This window comes from Daucus carota, chromosome 1 (genome assembly GCF_001625215.2).
Source record: "Daucus carota subsp. sativus chromosome 1, DH1 v3.0, whole genome shotgun sequence".
Classification (NCBI taxonomy): domain Eukaryota; kingdom Viridiplantae; phylum Streptophyta; class Magnoliopsida; order Apiales; family Apiaceae; genus Daucus; species Daucus carota.
Window position 1 is genome coordinate 18,646,149 of NC_030381.2, and position 19,952 is coordinate 18,666,100.

The 19,952-nt window shown below is 31.3% G+C and overlaps 1 protein-coding gene across 1 annotated transcript; it reads right to left on the minus strand.

The window, feature by feature from the left end:
• On the minus strand, nt 1–8,906 carry LOC108205120 (uncharacterized). The gene is made up of 3 exons (XM_017374919.2): nt 8,539–8,906; nt 6,595–6,675; nt 1–739 (listed from the first exon to the last, which is right to left on the minus strand). Exons 1-3 carry the CDS (start codon nt 8,695–8,697, stop codon nt 377–379), a joined length of 603 nt encoding a protein of 200 aa, XP_017230408.1. The 5' UTR covers nt 8,698–8,906; the 3' UTR covers nt 1–376.
• Between the last annotated feature and the right edge of the window lie 11,046 nt (nt 8,907–19,952).

The window sequence follows — 19,952 nt, forward strand, 5'->3', positions numbered from 1 at the left end:
TGCCAAACATGGTGCACCGACCATATGAAATAAGCAACCAACTTAGTCAATAACTAATACATCACAATCCCATGACAGACTCTTTACACAGAAATAGAAGGGTAAAAGAACTTGGTTGATTCATCCAAAATGGATAACAATATAAAAAAAGAAAGCCACACTTGAAAAGGTTTTGTGATCACCACAATGCCTTTAACCAAGTGAAAACACATTACACAATGTATCCACTTTACTTTTGACACTCGAGTCACCTTTGTATGAAGCAATCAATCCCACATTGTGCTTCCTTCCAGATAAATAATGGAGCCGAAACAGCCATTCCAACACTTCTGTTTAACACATGGCAAGCATCTTCTGACTGAAACTACTTCAGTACTCAAAAAGTTGATTCATGACCAGGACTATCCGAATGCATGTCCATAGAGGAATCATTTGAGTTGCTGTTCTGCAGTTGAGCGGAATTGGGCCTGTTATTCCGAGTTCCAGTAGTAGGGTGTTGTACGCCATTTGGGTCAAATTCTCCTTGAGAAATATGATAGTTTTGAAGGCTCCTACGAACAGGGCTTGAAAGAGCATTAGAGAAAACATAACTCTTGGACTGTTGATCGTTGTGTTCTGATCGGAAAACCTGTCCAGCCGTTGGTCCACCAGAGAGGCCAGAAGATGCAGCTTGCAGTTGGTTCTGCAGTGGAGCTCTAGGTGATAAAGATGGCTCCTCTCCACAATAGTCCAAATCAGCCTGCTTCATCCAAAAGTGAGGAAATAGAGCAATAAATTAACTTGCAAAAGATCAAGAAATGCCACTAAGTTAGTCCACTGAACAATTATAATGCCCAGTTGGTTGTTTAATCTTTAATATTAGCTCTATATCAGTTATCAAACTTGTGAAGCACCGGTGATGAAAGTAGATAAAATAGACATCATTTTGAATTCTATCTCACTTTTTTGGATGTCTAACATGCAATATTGATATACACAATCAGACTACATTGATTACTATAATAATTCGTGCTGTACATTATTTGTATATTTGAGACGATATTAATTTCATATATACACAATCAGACTATATTGATCAAAGCTGTATATTATTGAGTACTATTTTCATCCAATTAAGATATTACTTTACTTGAGTTGTCTATAAATATATGTAGAAAGAAATTAAATAAAGACATGTATAAAGTTTAATGAATACTTCATGCTAGATAAGTAGACAGAAATGCAAAAAACAGATTCATATAAAAAGAATTTTACAGTCATATAGATTCAGCGCACTAAAATTATTAATTTCCAGACACCAATATTCCTAACATGACCAAGTCAAACATAATAAACAAATCCCATTTGTAAAGCGAATACGGTATGATGTAAGCAGACCTTAGTACCTTACCTCTACCCTAATCTTCTCAAGGGTTGGGGAGGGTATGAACTATGAAGTACTCACACCTTACCTCCGCCATGATCTTCTTAACATTACAACTTATACATATTAAACTGAACTTTTGGCATATACAAATTATATCTAAAGTGCTGATCTTATTAAAATTCCCATTTATATATATTAAACTGATCTATTGGTGTGTGTATATATATATATAGGCTCATGATCAAATAGAAACCACTCTTAAAATAAAAACTAGAAACCAATACAAGTTAGTGATATTCTCAGTATAATTTAGTGATATTCTCTTTAGGATTTAGTGATCAGTGTTGCAGGAATTAGTGAAAACTTGCAGAAACTGCCCAGAATATCAAGATATGTTCTAGAAACTGCTCAGAATCTCCAGATTTGTTCACGTTTCCGATTCAGATGGTGGTGACAGTGGTGGAGATGGTGGAGGTGAAGGTGGAGAAAAAAGAAAGATGACTGTAGCGGAGATATGGGCGGCTTGAAGTAGGGGGTTGGAGTGTTGCCGGAATAGTGGCGGCTCCGCCGCGTTTTGAAGTTGAGTCGAGGTGGAGAAAGAAGTGTGAATGGGGCTGAAGGAGGTTGAAGCAGCGATTAAGATGGGTTGGTGAAGATGGAGGTGGAGATTGTGTTGTTAGATAAATAATAGAGGTGAAGATGGAGGTGGTGGTTATGGAGGGGACGAGCGGCATAGAGGTGGTGGTGGTTATGGAGGAGGCAGTGGCGGATGTGGAGGTGGGGTTGGTGAACATGGAGAAGGAGGTTTCTATTGGAGTAATACTCTCTATATATATATATATAGGGGGCTTACTCCACTAGAAACTAAATTAGCCTAGAAACTAGAAACCAGTCCCTGATCAGTTTTTAATCATTGTTCTTAACTACAAAAATCACTCATTTGTATATCAGAAATCACAAATTTATATATGCAAAATCTGACAAATATAGATATATAAATACATGATATACAACGTATATCATTATCATCTTCAATCATATTACATTGATGAAACTCCCGGCATCATTATCAACCCCTTCCACTATTGCCGCCTTCACTTATAAACATGATTTGTCAATCACCGTTTGTCATCATAACTTGCCACTACTAATGACTATCTACCATCACCACACACCTCATCCCGTCAACTTCTACCATCATAGACCTTTGACAACTATAATTGATCATCAATGATCAACCACCAATGTCAATCATAAGTAAATTTTCTCAATTATTATATTTATAAACTGATGAATATACTGTATAAAATAGTGATTAACAGCATAGAAACTAGTGGTGTATGTGGTTATAAACAGTGATTCAAGGAAGGGTTTCTAGTTTCTAGAATAAAATTGGTTTCTATTTGATCACTAGCCTATATATATATATATATATATATATATATATATATATATATATATATATATATATGCTAGTGATCAAATACAAACCACCCCTCAAATATAAACTATAAACCGGTACAATTTTGTTATATTCACTTTAAAAAATAATGATTTGTGTTGCAGAATTTAGTGATTCGTTCAAGTAGCAGCATCATATCTTTGCGGGGCTAGTTCATATAGATAGGTCTTCATGGGATTTGGTGGATGCAATACTATCAATATTTGATAAGCTGTATATTCTTGATATGGAATTAAATCAAATTATTCCTTTAAAGTATGAAACCAGTAATGTATTTGGTACAAACGAGATTTTATTCTTCAACTATGTATTTTTAGTGTTACATTTTTACCTTCTGGAAACTAACCTTTTTAGACTCTTCCAGGATGGAGTTATAACAAATATCCGGGAAAAAAAAGATGATCTTGTGAAGGCATCCGATCTGCCCTTGTCGATCCTTACCATTGGAGTTGGGGCAGCTGATTATAAAGAGATGGAAGAGTCTGAGTCAATTTAGATGTGTTAGATTTGGCGGTGGTGGACATTGGGGGCGGTGTATTTGTTGGTGGTGGACTTGGAAGGGTCGGCAGGCATGGAGGGGGGCGGCGGGCATGGAGGGGGTGGTGGAGATGCCGGAAGTGGAGACGGAGGCGGCGTGCATGGAGGTAGCGAAGGTGGAGGTGGAGGAATTAGTGATATTCTATTTAGATTTTAGTGATATTTCAGCTGGATTTTTAGTTTGCAGAATAAGGAAGTTTTTAGTAGAATAAGACTTTATATATAAGGTCCTAGGTCCTACTCCAATACGTTTCTTAAAATACAAAGTAAATGCAAACCAATGCAAGTAGAATGCCAAGGGCTTTTGGGTCAGGGATAGACCCCGAGATGGGCCTTAATGGGTCCATGTGCGACTTAGTGGGATCGTGGTGGAGCCAAGTTTTGGCTCTTAGGGTTGTTTGGAGCCTTGGCGAGGCTCTAGTGTGCCCGAATGGATTGAGAGTGGGCAGGGGTGGGCTTTAGGTGGGTGTGACATGTAGGGAGTGGGTAATGACATATAAAGGGTGGGTGACGTCGTTTAAGGCTGATTTCGCTTGATTTGTATTTTAGTGGTTTGTATTTGAGCAATTGTCTATATATATTTATGTGTGTGTGTGCGCGCGCGCGTGTATTGTCATATTGAATCTAAAATGCTTAAGTAACTTAATTTACATTTATAAACTACCCTAGCTATTTTAAGATAAATAATAATATATACTTGGTATATTTAAATATAGTGCCTTCTAAAAAAGATTTAGAATTTGGTATCATTTTCTTCAATAGATGCCTCAACCCATAATTACTAAGTCTACACACCAAGCATCAATAGTGAGGCACCTAGGTAGGTGTTTGATTGACGGGCTTCTCAGCTTTTATGATACAAAAGTGAGCTTCTAATTAATTGGACCTGTTTGGCAAGTTATTAGAAGCACTTATATTGATGTTTCATAAGCCAAAAAAAAAAGGTTGGGAAACCTAGCTTATTCTGGGACCGCAGCTTCTTTTTACTTGTATTATCTACTTTATAAGTCCGGTATCCAAGCACATTTAATAACTTATACATCCAAACCAACTTCTCACTTATAATCAACTTCTTTATTTTAATCAATAAGTCACTTCTTTTAAACCCAGCAAAACGGCCCCTAAGTTACTAATCTCATCTTGAATTTTTAAAACAGATAATAAGCAATGACTCCAACCACGAGAAGAGTTCTATCTGACACACCCTTTGTTGAGTTTGTTCCACAAGAGGAGTGTCACTTCCGCTATTGGTACCTATGTTACTCCGACCTAGCACTTTTAACCCGCGTTGTCGACACAACACGACACGAAATACGCACTACGCAATCAAGACACTTCTTTCCTATGGCTGGAAGTATTTCAAGGTCGCGTAAAAATTTCGTGTTAGGATACGAAAGTTTACATATGAAGAAGTACTTGAAAAGAGAAAGAAAATAAAGGAAGAAGATAAAGCGAGGAGAAGCCGGTGAAGATGATAAGAAAGAGAAGATACAAATATGTTTTGAACCAACTACTACGATTTGACGGGAAGAAAGGTCGAAGGAACTCCAACCATAGATCCAAATTTGGATCACCCAATGATCTAAATTTGGGGCGGGATCCAAATTCTATTCCAACTATGTGATCCAAATTCATCCATCCTTATAATATTCAAAGTATTCATATACTTTGATTTTATTTTTTTTTAAATAATTAACTAATTTCATCATCAATTATAATAATATAATTAATGACTAGACAGAAGATAATATATTACAAAATAATTCGAAAAATTTAAAACGGTACATAAAAATAAATAAAAAATATTAAAATATTACATTAAAATACTAATTTTCAGAATTAGTATATTTTTCTCACGAATGCTCAATTAGTGCATTTCAAAGTTCAACATGGGCGATATTTATCTTTGATTTTTCTGTAACGATTGATAAATTGTTGAAATTTTATATATTTTGAAATTTTATTTATTTTGAAATTTTAATTTATAATTAATCGTTGTTTTATTTATATTCTGATCTTAATTAATCAATCTTAAATAACATTAACAAAATCATCAAATAACAAAAGTAATGATATTTTAATGTTAAAAAGATTTGGATCAGTGAATAATAGTGATCCAAATTTGGACCGGATCCAAATTTGGATCACTTTTTAGGCCACGGTTGGAGTGGTTTCGACCAAAACTATCCCAAATTTGGATTTTTGGATCACGGTTGCAGATGCCCTAATGGTCCTCATGAATTCAAGTCGGGGCTTTTGATAGGTCAGGTTTGAGCAATGATAATATAATATATAGGAATTTAGTGTACTTTACGTGGTCAATGTATCTCTATGTAGTCTAGATTCATTTATTAATTACTAGTGATGTACTAGTGTTTAGAAAAGTCTACCACCCATTGCTCTTTTCAAGTAATTTTCTTTGTAAATTTAAATATATTAACGAACATCAACAAACATTGTATAAAGATTATATTGCACTATAGAATAAAGTAATAAATTTCAAAAATTTTAATCACATATATTAATTTATTGTAAACCTATGTCGTATCCCCGTACCCGTGTCCGAAATTTGAACAGTGTCATGTCCTTAATTCTCAAAAGTATCCTAACTTTTCAAAAATACCGAACTCGACCCTTGGACATAGATTGGTATTATGATGGGTAACTAATTGATTTGCAAATATATAAGAATTTCAAAAATATTATCGTGTCAATATTTAACCACAACACAATTTGTAGAAAGGAGAAATGTTTAAAGCTCGCTAAGAATTCTACACTAGGTGAATCTTCGTATTCATATGAGGTATTGATTTAGAAATCCAAAAATCTTAGGAAGGAGTAGTTCCTTAACTGGTCAATGAAAAGTCATAAAAGGTGACCATTTTAAAATATATTGTTCTTTATCAAGGGATGTGAGAATTATGATATGATTTGAACCCATGCTCTGGTTATTAAAGGGGATACACTTTTGCCATCAAGCCATCCCTTGATCCTTAAAATATTTGAATAATAGAGGTGTGTTATTATGTGTTTTGCTCCACTACTCTGAATCTATTACACTTAAGAATGCATTCCTTGTTCTCCTTGTATTAAGTTCTTTTTGTATTAGTTCTAATTTTCTAATTAAGAAAAGAATCCTTATGTAATTTCCAAATCTTCAATAAAACTCTTGATCCTTAGTAGTACACCAGCACACAGTAATAATAGCAAACTGAATAGATTAGAACACCTGTATGTATGAGAGTATGTCAGCTGTAGTCACTCTTGATCCTCCCTCTTGTTGTCTCAATATCCATTGATAAAGTTTTTCCTGCATAACATGATATCAGTCAAGGTTCTGTTCACAAATAGAGTCCAATTTTATGTTTATATAAATTTTGCAAGATAAATATAATGCATTCATCTGTCTAAACAAAACGGCAAATTATATAAAACAATGATTCTCGAAATCAAAGTCAAGTTGAAAAGAGTTACAGGGGCCGTTTGGGTTAGCTTAAAAGAAGCGACTTCTTGCTTAAACTAAAGAAGTGGAGTAGGACTGAGAAGTAAATAAGTTAATAAACTGTTTGGAAAAGAAGTAGAAGCCGTGGGAGAGAAGCTAACATTCTCAGCTTCTTAAAAGTGCTTCTACTAATTTACACAAACGGGTCAAGAGAAGCAGAAGCCAAAAGCAGCTTCTGCTTTTGTCAAACAAACAGCCCCATATATTAAATAAAAATGCAGAGAGACACTATCAGCAAGTCCAACTAAAAGCCCAAGGTTCCAAAACACTAAAAAGAAATCAATTACTGGAAATATAAATCTAACACTAACCAAAACCATCAATGTAGACAAAGACAACCTCTAGCCTTAGATCATTTAACATAGAAAAATTAATCCATAATGTTACGCTCAACACTTGAAATTGCACACATTACTGGCCAATCTGATTTGTTAAGTCTTGCTATGACAGTGTAAAATACATTGATAAATTAATCAAAAATATTACTTAAAGAAGGTAAAAATTAAAGCGGTAAACATGTGGCAGATAATATGGTATCAAATGTTAATTAAATAATCCTCACAAGAAATTTCGAGGTGCTTCCTGCATTTTGGGATTCTGAAAATCAACATAGAATTACTTTTATCACCACAGAAAGTAATCTGTCCACATAAAATAGTCACTTGTTCCTAAAATATGCTCATACGTAACTCATAAGTTAAATAGCTCACAGTGTGAAGTCACCAACTTCGTAAAGGATAAAACCTTACGTTATTCGTAGGAGGTCTTAATTAAATAAGCCCCCCATCCCACCCCACCCCACCCCACCCCACCCCACCCCACCAAAAATAAAACCTCCCTTACCTGAAGACCGTCTTTAGAGCAATAATCGATGTTAGCGTCCAAATTAAATATTGAGAGAAGAGAATACTGGGGGTAGGACAATACGAACAGATACCACAACTCTGATAGCGTTTTAAGTAACCAACTCAAGTGCCAGGACATAATTACAACATATCAGATATCTCACACCCAACAAACAAAACATCTATGAAACCAAACTAATATTCCAACTACCCGAACCCTGCTACTTAATCAAGAAACTGACACAAATCCTGATCAAATATCACCCAAAAAGTCCAATAACCATCAACCCAAACAAAAACCAAAACCAAAATCACAAACCCCACAAAAGCTCCCAAACATCATATTCCACACCATAAACCCAACTAAAACAACAAACCACAACTACATATTGAGAAATGTGTATACTGGGCATAGGACAATAAGATTATACAAACACATACCAGACCTCTAACAGCATGTTAATAAGTAACCAGCTCCCATCCCCCGACTTAATTACATCATATCGCATATTTAACACCCAACAAACAAAACATCTACGCACCTAACTATCAAACACTCCAACAACCTCAACCCGAAAACCCTAAAAAAAAACACCAAATAAGTCCATTTACCATCAACCCCAAACCAAAACCACAATCAAACCCCCAAAAAACCACCACACATCAAATTCCACACCATAAACCCAACTAAAACAGCAGACCCAACAAAACCCACAAAACATGTCACCAAAAACATTAAAATCACTTCTCAAACACCAACCCACATACAAAAAACAACAAGCCATGAATATAAACATAAAAAGATGATAAAAAAACATGTGTATACCAAGCCATGACGCTCCCCAGATTGAAAAGAGATCTTCTGATGATTCATAGCCTGAGAATAAAGCTGGGAAATAGCGTTAGCGCCGTTGCAAAAAGTGGAGTACATGCTTCGATCTACCTCGTCTAGGCTTGATGCAAGAGACTTTCTCTTCTTACCCATCTGGGTCTGTGTGTGAATAATTTATTTGGGGGTGTTTTTTGATCTGAGGAAAACCCTAAGGGAGAGAGAGGGATGAGATTGAAGAGGACTTTGAGATGATGACACAAGAGGAGATTACATAGCATGAGTTATGGTAATGAAACGGCCAGCCCAAGGGAACGCACCCCCCTTTCCTGTTTCCTTTTTTTCTTTTTTGCGCAGCTCACACGCTATTTTCTTTTTATTTGTTTCTCCTTATATTTAGTTTGATAACATCTCCGACGCTCATCTAAATTTCAATTAATCATTAATCATATCATAAATAAAATTTTGTTCACTCCCATCGTGCATTATTCCTAATTATAATTATAATTATAAGCAACTTATTGATGTTAGTTATATTTGTCAATCTTTAAATATTTTTAATAAGATTTTACATTATTTGTTATCATCGTAAAATTATATATTTCATTTATAACAAATTCAAACAATAATAACGTATCATTTTTAAATTATGGTCGGTACCATCAAAATAAAGTGTTTCAGGTCCAGCAATTTTTACGTAATATTTACAGGTCCAATTTAACCAACTATTTTTAAACAATATCGTTAGAGATACTCTTATGAAAGTATAATATAAAATCATGTTGATACAACATATATTAAAGTGTCTCTCCTCCAAAAGGCCTTTAAAATTATAATTTGGGGTATACAGAACCTAAATATCACATTTTCAAAAGAAATGACATCGAATATCATATTCAAATGCTACATCGTGTAGCCTTAGGATTCTTGAGAAACTAAGAATTTCAAACGCTACACCATGTAGGGTTTATTAGACACTTTCATATGGGTTCTCTTTGTTTGGGCTTCACAAACATCAGATAATAATATTAGTTCAAGAAGTTACACCGTCTGGCGAAAAGGTCATTAAAATCTCTAGCCGCTTTTCTATGGACCTCTTTATTTGGTAAAAAAAAGATTATAAGCACTACACGACATAGCATTTGTGTATTTTCTTTTAAAAAATGATAAATGACAAATGATATATAGTTATAAAGTGATATTTAGGGTCATATTTCTAGTTGTAATTTAGGACTTTATTTCTCCAAATTGTGATACAAAGGACTAACACATCTATTTTGGAGTCCTGATCAAAACTAGTTCGTAGTTAGAAACAGTGTTGGTAAAGAATTTTGTTGTAGAAATCAGATTACTATTGGTAAATTTTTTGAAATTTACATATTTTGAGTTATAATATACATAATATTTTTTTATGGGGAACCTTTAGAATTAAACCCCAGGTGCAGACCATCTAAGAAATGTATGCCGCTCACGGGGAGCGAACCCCTAGCCACAAATTTTCAAACAATCTCCGCAACCATTAGGCCACCTCTTGGGGGTTAAGAAAATAATGGGTTGTCTGTTTCCAAGGAGCAGAAACTGCTTCTGACTTCTGCTTTTCTTGACCCGTTTGTGTAAATAAGCAGAAGCACTTTTAAGAAGTTGAGAATGCTAGCTTCTCTCTCAGAGCTTTTGCTTTTTTTTCCAAACACTTTATTAACTTTTTTATTTCTCGCTTCTAATCCACTTCTGCACTTTAAGCAAAAAGTCACTTTTTTAAGTTTGCACAAACAGCCCCAATGTCTTTAATAAGGTTTGATAGTGAAATTTATAACAGCTCCCTGCAAAAACTGAAAAGTAACTTTTTTCCAAAAGTAAGGCCCCAGTTTTTCTAAAGGCAGCTTTTGAGCCAAAATTTGTTGTCCAAAAAACTGATTTTAGATTTATCAAACAGTTTTTAATTTGCTATTTGGTAAAAAGCTATTGTTGTTGTATGCGACAACAATTACAAAGGAGGCTAGCACAACACGTTGGATAGTCGACAATGACGATCATTGGCTCACTTCAGGATCTCGGAGTGTTATCCCGTCCCATTCCCCAAATTTAAATCTAATTTTTGTCCTCGGCCTGGTTTATGTTGATTGTTATATTTCATTCCCCATCTCTAGTTTAAAAGGCGAACGAGTATCCCTGCGAGAATTCAGAGATTTAGGTATCAATCAAAATTTACAGTAAATAATATATTTCTTGTCAATATAGCAGAAGTAACAGTAACAACTAAATATTTTAGTACAGATTACAAATATTTTGTCTTTTGAGCACCGTAAAATCTAGGGAAAATTAATTCTAAATTCCCTGAACTATAGACACTTTTTTTTCTATGTTCCTGTACTATAAATGTCAAATCATAAGTAATTCAACTCTTGATTTTTTCCTATATGGGTCCTTCCGTTAGATCTGGTTTGACGCCGTTAGTTCTTCTTAAGTTCATGAGAATCAGAGATAACTTTGAAGGAAAAAGCTATCTCTCTGTGTGCAAGGTTGGATTACACTATTTAGCTGGAGATATTACTGGGGGCAAGAATTGCAGGAAATGATGGGACATCTCAAAAAGGAAATTGTATAGAAATGTATGGGACGGAGGAAGTATGAAAGAATATGTATTACCAAAACTCCAATTACGTGAGAGTCACAGCATAGGCACCATGAAGATTGGTATTTCTTTTAACACACTGTCAAAATCAAATGTATCTGGCCGAACAGAGAAACAAAAGAAGACGGTTTTCAATGGCTCTGGCGACGGCGAAGCATCAGCTTCCAAGAAGATCCCGCCGGCGACTTTCATGCTTTGGGTCCGAAATCTTCGGCGCTTCATCGGATTCGGCACCGGTCTCGGTTCCGAAGCTTTAATGGGTATGCCACAGTTCAAATATTATGAGAATGGTGTATGAAGAATCAAATGGTTTTGTAATATTCATAAGAGGTAAGATCTATATGTGATATCCACCGTATAGCAATGGTATGATTATAACTCTCTCGTATTTTCGATTTTCTCTTCTAAATTTGTGAGTTAATTTATTCGTTTGATTTATTATGTACTTTTTTAGATTGAATTTATGAATCTTGAGATTTAGTGTGCTAGTTTCGACAAATCTAATAGTATTTGGATGTTGATTAAAAAGTTTATATTTGTTCGTAGTGTTGTGTTCCTAAGAGCAAACTTTGTTTTTCTCTATTTTCATTTTCTCTTACTTCCCTAAATTCAAAAGTTGTGACGTCAAGTTGGTGCTTTATTTTATTTTCGTAATTCTTATTCTAGTTCGTACATCTGAAATACTCGTAATTACAATTTGCAGTTTATGACATCTTGTATTTCTTATCATTTATTTGTGAGTAAAATGATTATATGTGTTACAGATACCGATTTTGATTAGTGGAAAATGGTCATGTTGTCAGTTTATTTTAACCAGTTTTTTACTAGCTAGATGATGTGAGTGCCGATTGTTTTGTTCTTATTGATGCCAGATTAGTTTTTAGAGATTTCTCATGGATATCAGTTACATTTTGAGTTTTCCTCGATCTTGAGTTTTACTCGATTTGTTGTAAAACTTTTGCATCGTCTAGTTGACTAGTTCATGACTTTGTATTCCTCTTTGAAGGATTAGTTGTTTAATACCTCTCATTTTTATTTTAGACTTTCCATATCTGTCATTCCTTTATGTGCTAATTATTTGACTTTATGTAGAATATTTATTAGTCGTTAATGTCATCATTAATTTTCGGTTACGATTTTCAAATTTGGTAAAGTACGTTCTAGTGACTCTTTATATAGAATATTTATTAGCCTTCAATTTGTACTCTAATCATGGTTACATTTTGTTTCTTAGCTTATGTGATTTTATTTCTTGTATCAATTACTAAAGAGAAATATTTTAGTTCAAATGTGTTATAAATACCATATAATTTTATTCATAAATGATTCTTAATATTCATATAATTCGTGAATTTGTGTGTTTTGTTTTAGTGGAGATTGATAGATATTTGAATACCATTTTTTGGTGCTCAAGCCTTAGGGCTTGTTTAGTGACTTTTAATAGTCTGAGTACCATTTTTTTTTTGGGGGGGGGGGGGGGGGAGGGTCATAATTGATGGCATAATTGTGCTTTTAAGAGGTATTTTGGTGTCATAATTGATGACTAGTTAATATCATTATATTATTTTATTGAAAATTATTTATAGTATTATTCATTGTATTTAATTGTATTTACCGCTTGTTAGCTCTAACTCAATTTTTATATACATATACATATCAAAAATTTCCATAATTAATGAGCTTATATCCATTTCTTATGAAATATTTATTTTAATATATATATATATATATATATATATATATATATATATATATATATATATATATATATATATATATATATATATATGAGGAAGATCCTAAGAAAACCCAGCTTATCAAGAAAACCGAGAAACCCACTTAATCACCGTTGATTTTATAAATTATAATTTATCAGAAAAATTAATCAAATATAATTAATAAGGATAGTATGGTAATCTTCTACCTATATTTAATGCATTCAATCAATGCTGTGTGTATTTAATGCATATAATCAATACATTTCCTTCTCCGAAAAAATTTGTACCAAATCTTACTTTGGTATTCACACTACAGCAATCAAACTTCTATATACTGATTATAATTTTAAAATATACACATTATTTGACTAACATAAATAATAAGTTATGCAATTAATTAATTTCCTTTTCTATATTATTCGTATCCTAATCAATCCGCCAGGCATTTATTGTGTCTTAAATTTGAATTTCAAATTTTAAATTTCAAAAGATTCACCTTTATTTAGGTATTTATTTTTATCTATGATTATCTGACGTAGGAAGTTTCTTTAAGTGTTCCTTTAGATAATATTATATTTTGTATCAGGATTCTTTTAAAAATTCGACTATATATTATTCGATTATATTTGAGCAAACATTTCATAATAATATAAATTTATTAAAATATCAATTTAAAGATTCTACTATATATTATTCTACAAATGTGAGTGAACATTTATCGGAATCTCATAATATTATAATATTTCAATGTTCAACTAAGTGTTCACGTGTCTTTTAATCTTTATTATTTTGTTGTATTCAACCAAACATTTTAAAGAATCTCCATATAAAAAAGGGTATCTTTAATAAAATCATAATCTAATTATTCTTTTTAATCTATAATAATAATAATAATAATTTAATATTACTTTAATGATTGAGCGAAAAAAATGATAATGAAATTAATATTTAGAGTAGTGTATAAGTGAACATCTACTAGAATCTCAACATACTATTATGAGATAGATATAATTTTAAAATATACACATTATTTGACTAACATAAATAATAAGTTATGCAATTAATTGATTTCGTTTTCTATATTATTCGTATCTCAATCAATTAGCCAGAGCATTTAGTGTGTCTTAAATTTGAATTTCAAAATTTAAATTTCAAAAGATTCACCTTTATTTAGGTATTTATTTTTATCTATAATTTTTTGACGTAGGAGGTTTCTTTAAGTGTTCCTTTAGATATTATTATAATTTTGTATGAGGATTCTTTTAAAAATTCGACTATATATTATTCGATTATATTTGAGCAAACATTTCACAATAATATAAATTTATTAAAATATCAATTTAACTATTCTACTATATATTATTCTACAAATTTGAGTGAACATTTATCGGAATCTCATAATATTATGATATTTTCATGTTCAACTAAGTGTTCACGTGTCTTTTAATCTTTATTATTTTGTTGTATTCAACCAAACATTTTTAAGAATCTCCATATAAAAAAATGGTATCTTTAATAAAATCATAATCTAATTATTTTTTTTAATCTGTAATAAAAATAATAATTTAATATTACTTTAATGATTGAGCGAAAAAAAATGATAATGAAATTAATATTTAGAGTAATGTATAAGTCAACATCTACTAGAATCTCAACATACTATTATGAGATAGATAGATTTAAGTAAAATTATAACTAAATTGGAAGTTGTTAGGTGTTCCGTTTATTGATCATATATAATATGTGTTCTTTTTAAATAAAAAAATAATTAAATTAACATAATTTATTTAATTAAGTGATAATTAATTAAGATTCTACTAATTAATATTATAATATTAATATTACAAATTTACTAAAAATTGTATACAATGACTTAAGTTATAATTTTACTTACTTCTATCTCATAACAGTATGTAGAGATTCTTGTAGATGTTCACTTGTACATTACTCTGAATATTTATTTCATATTAGAAAGTACAATTAGATCATGATTTTATTAAAGATATCATTTTTTTATATGAAGATTCTTTAAAATGTTTGGTTGAATATAATAAAATATTAAATATTAAAATACACGTGAACACTTAGTTAAATATTAAAATATTATAATATTATGAGATTCCGATAGATGTTCACTCAAATTTGTAGAATAGTGATCTATATTGTGATATTTGATGATATCAATCAAATCTAGTATATATGAAATCTTTTTGTAACATAAAAATACATTAAATTAATGACATTAATTTCATATTTAACGAGATCTTCCTCTTAAAGAATCTTTCAGTAAAATATTTCCATAGTTACTTGATGTGGGTTGGTCCTTCTAAGTTTAATTGACCAAATTTAATTTTTTCTAAATTAATATTTTTTGTCAACAAATTTATAGTACAAGCAAAATAAAAAAACACCTAATAAAAATTTCATTATACTTTTTAAATGTATAAAATTACTGAATTCAATTTTTTAAATGTATAAGATCTAATTGAATTCCTTTAGATGTTTATATTCATAATAATAAAATATAACTAGATTCCATTAAGTATTTTATGCAGATTTTTGAAAAAAATAAAAGATATTGAGTTGTGCAAGATATCATAAATAAAAGATATGCAAATATTTGAATAAGATTCCGTCCAAGATTGTCTAGATTTTCTGATTCGGGTAGAATTTGATTGATATTAGATTGACATTATTGAGTTGACATTATTGAGTTGTGCAGCATACCAAGAATAGAAGATATGCTGATATATAAATAAGATTATGTCCAAGATTGCCCTTCTAAATTTTAAATTAAATTTATTATTCTATTTTATAATCAACGGCATCTAAGAGGGTTTCTCGGTTTTCTTGATAACGGAGTTTTCTCTGGAACCTTACTCATATATATATATATATATATATATATATATATATATATATATATATATATATATATATAGGGCTACTCTACTAGAAACTAAAAAAAATAGAAACTAGAAACTCCAACCCAGTCCATTACTAACAGCCCAGCCCAGATTAAAAACAGCAGCCCAATTAGTCCATTAGCCGCGCTTATTTTAAAAAATAAAAGAAAATATACTTACACATAAATACACAACGGTTACAGTTGGCCATTACTACCATTTTCTTCTTCACTCTTCACTAGTTCATCTTCTCCTCCGAAAATCACAGGTAATGTTCGTGCTTTTCTTCAAATTTCTAGTGATTTTCTGTCTTCTTCACTTCTAATTAGTGATTTTACAAACTTTCCGGTTAAATTTGGCGTCAATATCAGATCTGGTTTTGTTGTTGAAGTTGAAGCAAGGAAAAATCACCAAAATCAGTCGCAATAGGTACTAGATCACTTCTAATTACAGATTTAGCAAAAAATATGATACATATATTTACGATATTCATTGCGTGTCATTTTTCCGTTTGTTTTTTAGGGTTTATAGTGATAACTAACATTATATTGATGATATTGTTTCATAACAGCACTTATTTAGCTTATTTCACTGTGAAAGCTACTAAGTTATGGCTAGAACTAGAGGAGGTATGTCGATTTAGGGTTTTATAGTGTTTTAATATTTTTTTGTTTTATTAGCATTTGTTAAAATTGTGATTTAGCATGTGGTGATATGAACAGAGTATATTTGAAATTTGTTAAAATTTTGATCTATTTTTTATCTGTATTGATGTGTAATTTTGTATTTTTTTGATTGTGATGTATTTTTTTGAACAAAGTTCTGGTATGCAATTTTGTTTGTGGTGTATTGATCTGTACTAATATGCATTGTATTATGAAGATAAATAAGTTTGAAATACTAAGGGCTTGAGTTCTGTATTTTGTGTTGTTTCTAGTCTTGTAGTACTTGGGGCTTAATCTTGCTAGTTTTGTAGAACTCAGGGCTTGAGTTTGTGGCATAAAATTGTAGGTTTAGTCTTCCAAGTCAATAGTACTTTAGTTTACAAGAAATTGTTGTTGTTGTATATAGAATTGTCACTATGACTTTAGTGATACAAGTCAGTAGGACATTAATTTATAACAAATAGCTGCTGTAGGTAAACTTACACGATACGCAAAAGAAGTTGCAAAACAGAGAATATTGTACTTATAGTTGAACACTTTAGAACACTTTAGTGATCTAAGTCAGTGATGTGCAAAGAATAGTTCTCCATTTTTACAGATTGCTCCAAGTCAGTAGGACTTTAGTTTGAAATAAATAGCTGCTGTAATTTGATTTGAATTAATAAGAAAGATATAAAGAACTTAAATCGTAATATGAGTTCTTTCAGTGTTTATTTCATATAACTTACACGATATGCAAATGAATAATGAACTTATAATTGAACACTTTAAAATACTTTAGTGATCTAAGTTAGTGAAATGCAAACAATTGTTATCAATTTTGTCATCACTTGTAGATATTTGAAATTTGTTAAAATTTTGATCTATTTTTTATCTGTATTGATGTGTAATTTTGTATTTTTTTGATTGTGATGTATTTTTTTGAACAGAGTTCTGGTATGCAATTTTGTTTGTGGTGTATTGATCTGTACTAATATGCATTGTATTATGAAGATAAATAAGTTTGAAATACTAAGGGCTTGAGTTCTGTATTTTGTGTTGTTTCTAGTCTTGTAGTACTTGGGGCTTAATCTTGCTAGTTTTGTAGAACTCAGGGCTTGAGTTTGTGGCATAAAATTGTAGGTTTAGTCTTCCAAGTCAATAGTACTTTAGTTTACAAGAAATTGTTGTTGTTGTATATAGAATTGTCACTATGACTTTAGTGATACAAGTCAGTAGGACATTAATTTATAACAAATAGCTGCTGTAGGTAAACTTACACGATACGCAAAAGAAGTTGCAAAACAGAGAATATTGTACTTATAGTTGAACACTTTAGAACACTTTAGTGATCTAAGTCAGTGATGTGCAAAGAATAGTTCTCCATTTTTACAGATTGCTCCAAGTCAGTAGGACTTTAGTTTGAAATAAATAGCTGCTGTAATTTGATTTGAATTAATAAGAAAGATATAAAGAACTTAAATCGTAATATGAGTTCTTTCAGTGTTTATTTCATATAACTTACACGATATGCAAATGAATAATGAACTTATAATTGAACACTTTAAAATACTTTAGTGATCTAAGTCAGTGAAATGCAAACAATTGTTATCAATTTTGTCATCACTTGTAGATATTTGAAATTTGTTAAAATTTTGATCTATTTTTTATCTGTAGTGATGTGTAATTTTGTATTTTTTTGATTGTGATGTATTTTTTTGAACAGAGTTCTGGTATGCAATTTTGTTTGTGGTGTAGTGATCTGTACTAATGTGCATTGTATTATGAAGATAAATAAGTTTGAAATACTAAGGGCTTGAGTTCTGTATTTTGTGTTGTTTCTAGTCTTGTAGTACTTGGGGCTTAATCTTGCTAGTTTTGTAGAACTCAGGGCTTGAGTTTGTGGCATAAAATTGTAGGTTTAGTCTTCCAAGTCAATAGTACTTTAGTTTACAAGAAATTGTTGTTGTTGTATATAGAATTGTCACTATGACTTTAGTGATACAAGTCAGTAGGACATTAATTTATAACAAATAGCTGCTGTAGATAAACTTACACGATACGCAAAAGAAGTTGCAAAACAGAGAATATTGTACTTATAGTTGAACACTTTAGAACACTTTAGTGATCTAAGTCAGTGATGTGCAAAGAATAGTTCTTCATTTTTACAGATTGCTCCAAGTCACTAGGACTTTAGTTTGAAATAAATAGCTGCTGTAATTTGATTTGAATTAATAAGAAAGATATAAAGAACTTAAATCGTAATATGAGTTCTTTCAGTGTTTATTTCATTTAACTTACACGATATGCAAAGGAATAATGAACTTATAATTGAACACTTTAAAATACTTTAGTGATCTAAGTCAGTGATATGCAAAGAATTGTTATCAATTTTGTCATCACTTCTAGATATATTAGTGATATTTATACGCTAACATACAGTTCATTACATAATGTTTTTCTCGAGTTTCTTGTTTATGAATGCAGGATACAGAATCCAGCTGAGAAGAAGTTCAAGACTTAGACAACTGAGTTTCCCTAAAACAAGCATAGCTGAGCCTATTGACTTAGTGGAATCTGACAGTGAAACTATGGAACAAGATGGAAATCAAAACACTGAGAATAACAAGGAAGATAACACACCAGTGAAACTATGGAAAAAGATGGAGCTCAAATTCTCTCGAAAATCAAACAACATCCCAAAGGAAACTGCAAAAAGACCACCACATTCCATCTCCAATGATCAGGTCTTATTTCTTATTTATCATTTTTTAATTATAATGGTTCTCCATATTTATTAGTCGTTTTATGTTCTACAGGACACTGAGAGTGATCAATGTGTTCCTGAAACAATTATAATTGTGCATGAAAAGGATATTCCACAAAATGTTCCTGAAACAACTACTGAGGATAATCAAACAACTGTTGGGGACAATGATGGTGATGAAGACATTGCTGATGCAGTTACCAATTATGAGGTTGCCGAAAATGTTGCTCATACAACTACTAACAATGAGGAAGATCAGGAAGCTTTGCAGAATAAAAAGCCAAAGGTGACAAAATTCAAAAGGAAAAAGGTAAAAATTTCTAAATACTACTAAAAATATAACTAATATCACTAATATATGGCACAAATATCACTAATATTTCCTCTGTTTATCACTAACATATCAATGATGTACCAGGAAATTGATGATGAAAATGAGGCAATAAGAAAGAAGAAGATCATCACAGTATGTCCTTTAGTGAAATATACTAAGGATAATATTCAGGTACTTAATTATATTTCATTAATATTCTATGTTTTTCTATATTCAAATTTGGTTTTTATTTTTATATAGCAATATAATTCTATATGTATTTCATATTTACAGAAAATTGAAGGAGCTAAACACTTGAATGTACGAAAGGATGAAGTCAAACTAAGGGTTTCTCCAAGAATTCTTAGTGAGATGATATTCCATTTAACAGATGAACAAAGAAAATGGGTACACCGATCAGGTTTTGGTTT

Coding starts and splice junctions, on each gene's coding strand:
- LOC108205120 (XM_017374919.2), bottom strand. CDS start 8,697: ATGGGTAAGAAGAGAAAGTCTCTTGCATCAAGCCTAGACGAGGTAGAT. Junction 6,676..8,538: donor CTGGGGAGCGTCATGGCTTG/GTATACACATGT, acceptor CATGTTATGCAG/GAAAAACTTTATCAATGGAT. Junction 740..6,594: donor ACATACTCTCATACATACAG/GTGTTCTAATCT, acceptor TGGATGAAGCAG/GCTGATTTGGACTATTGTGG.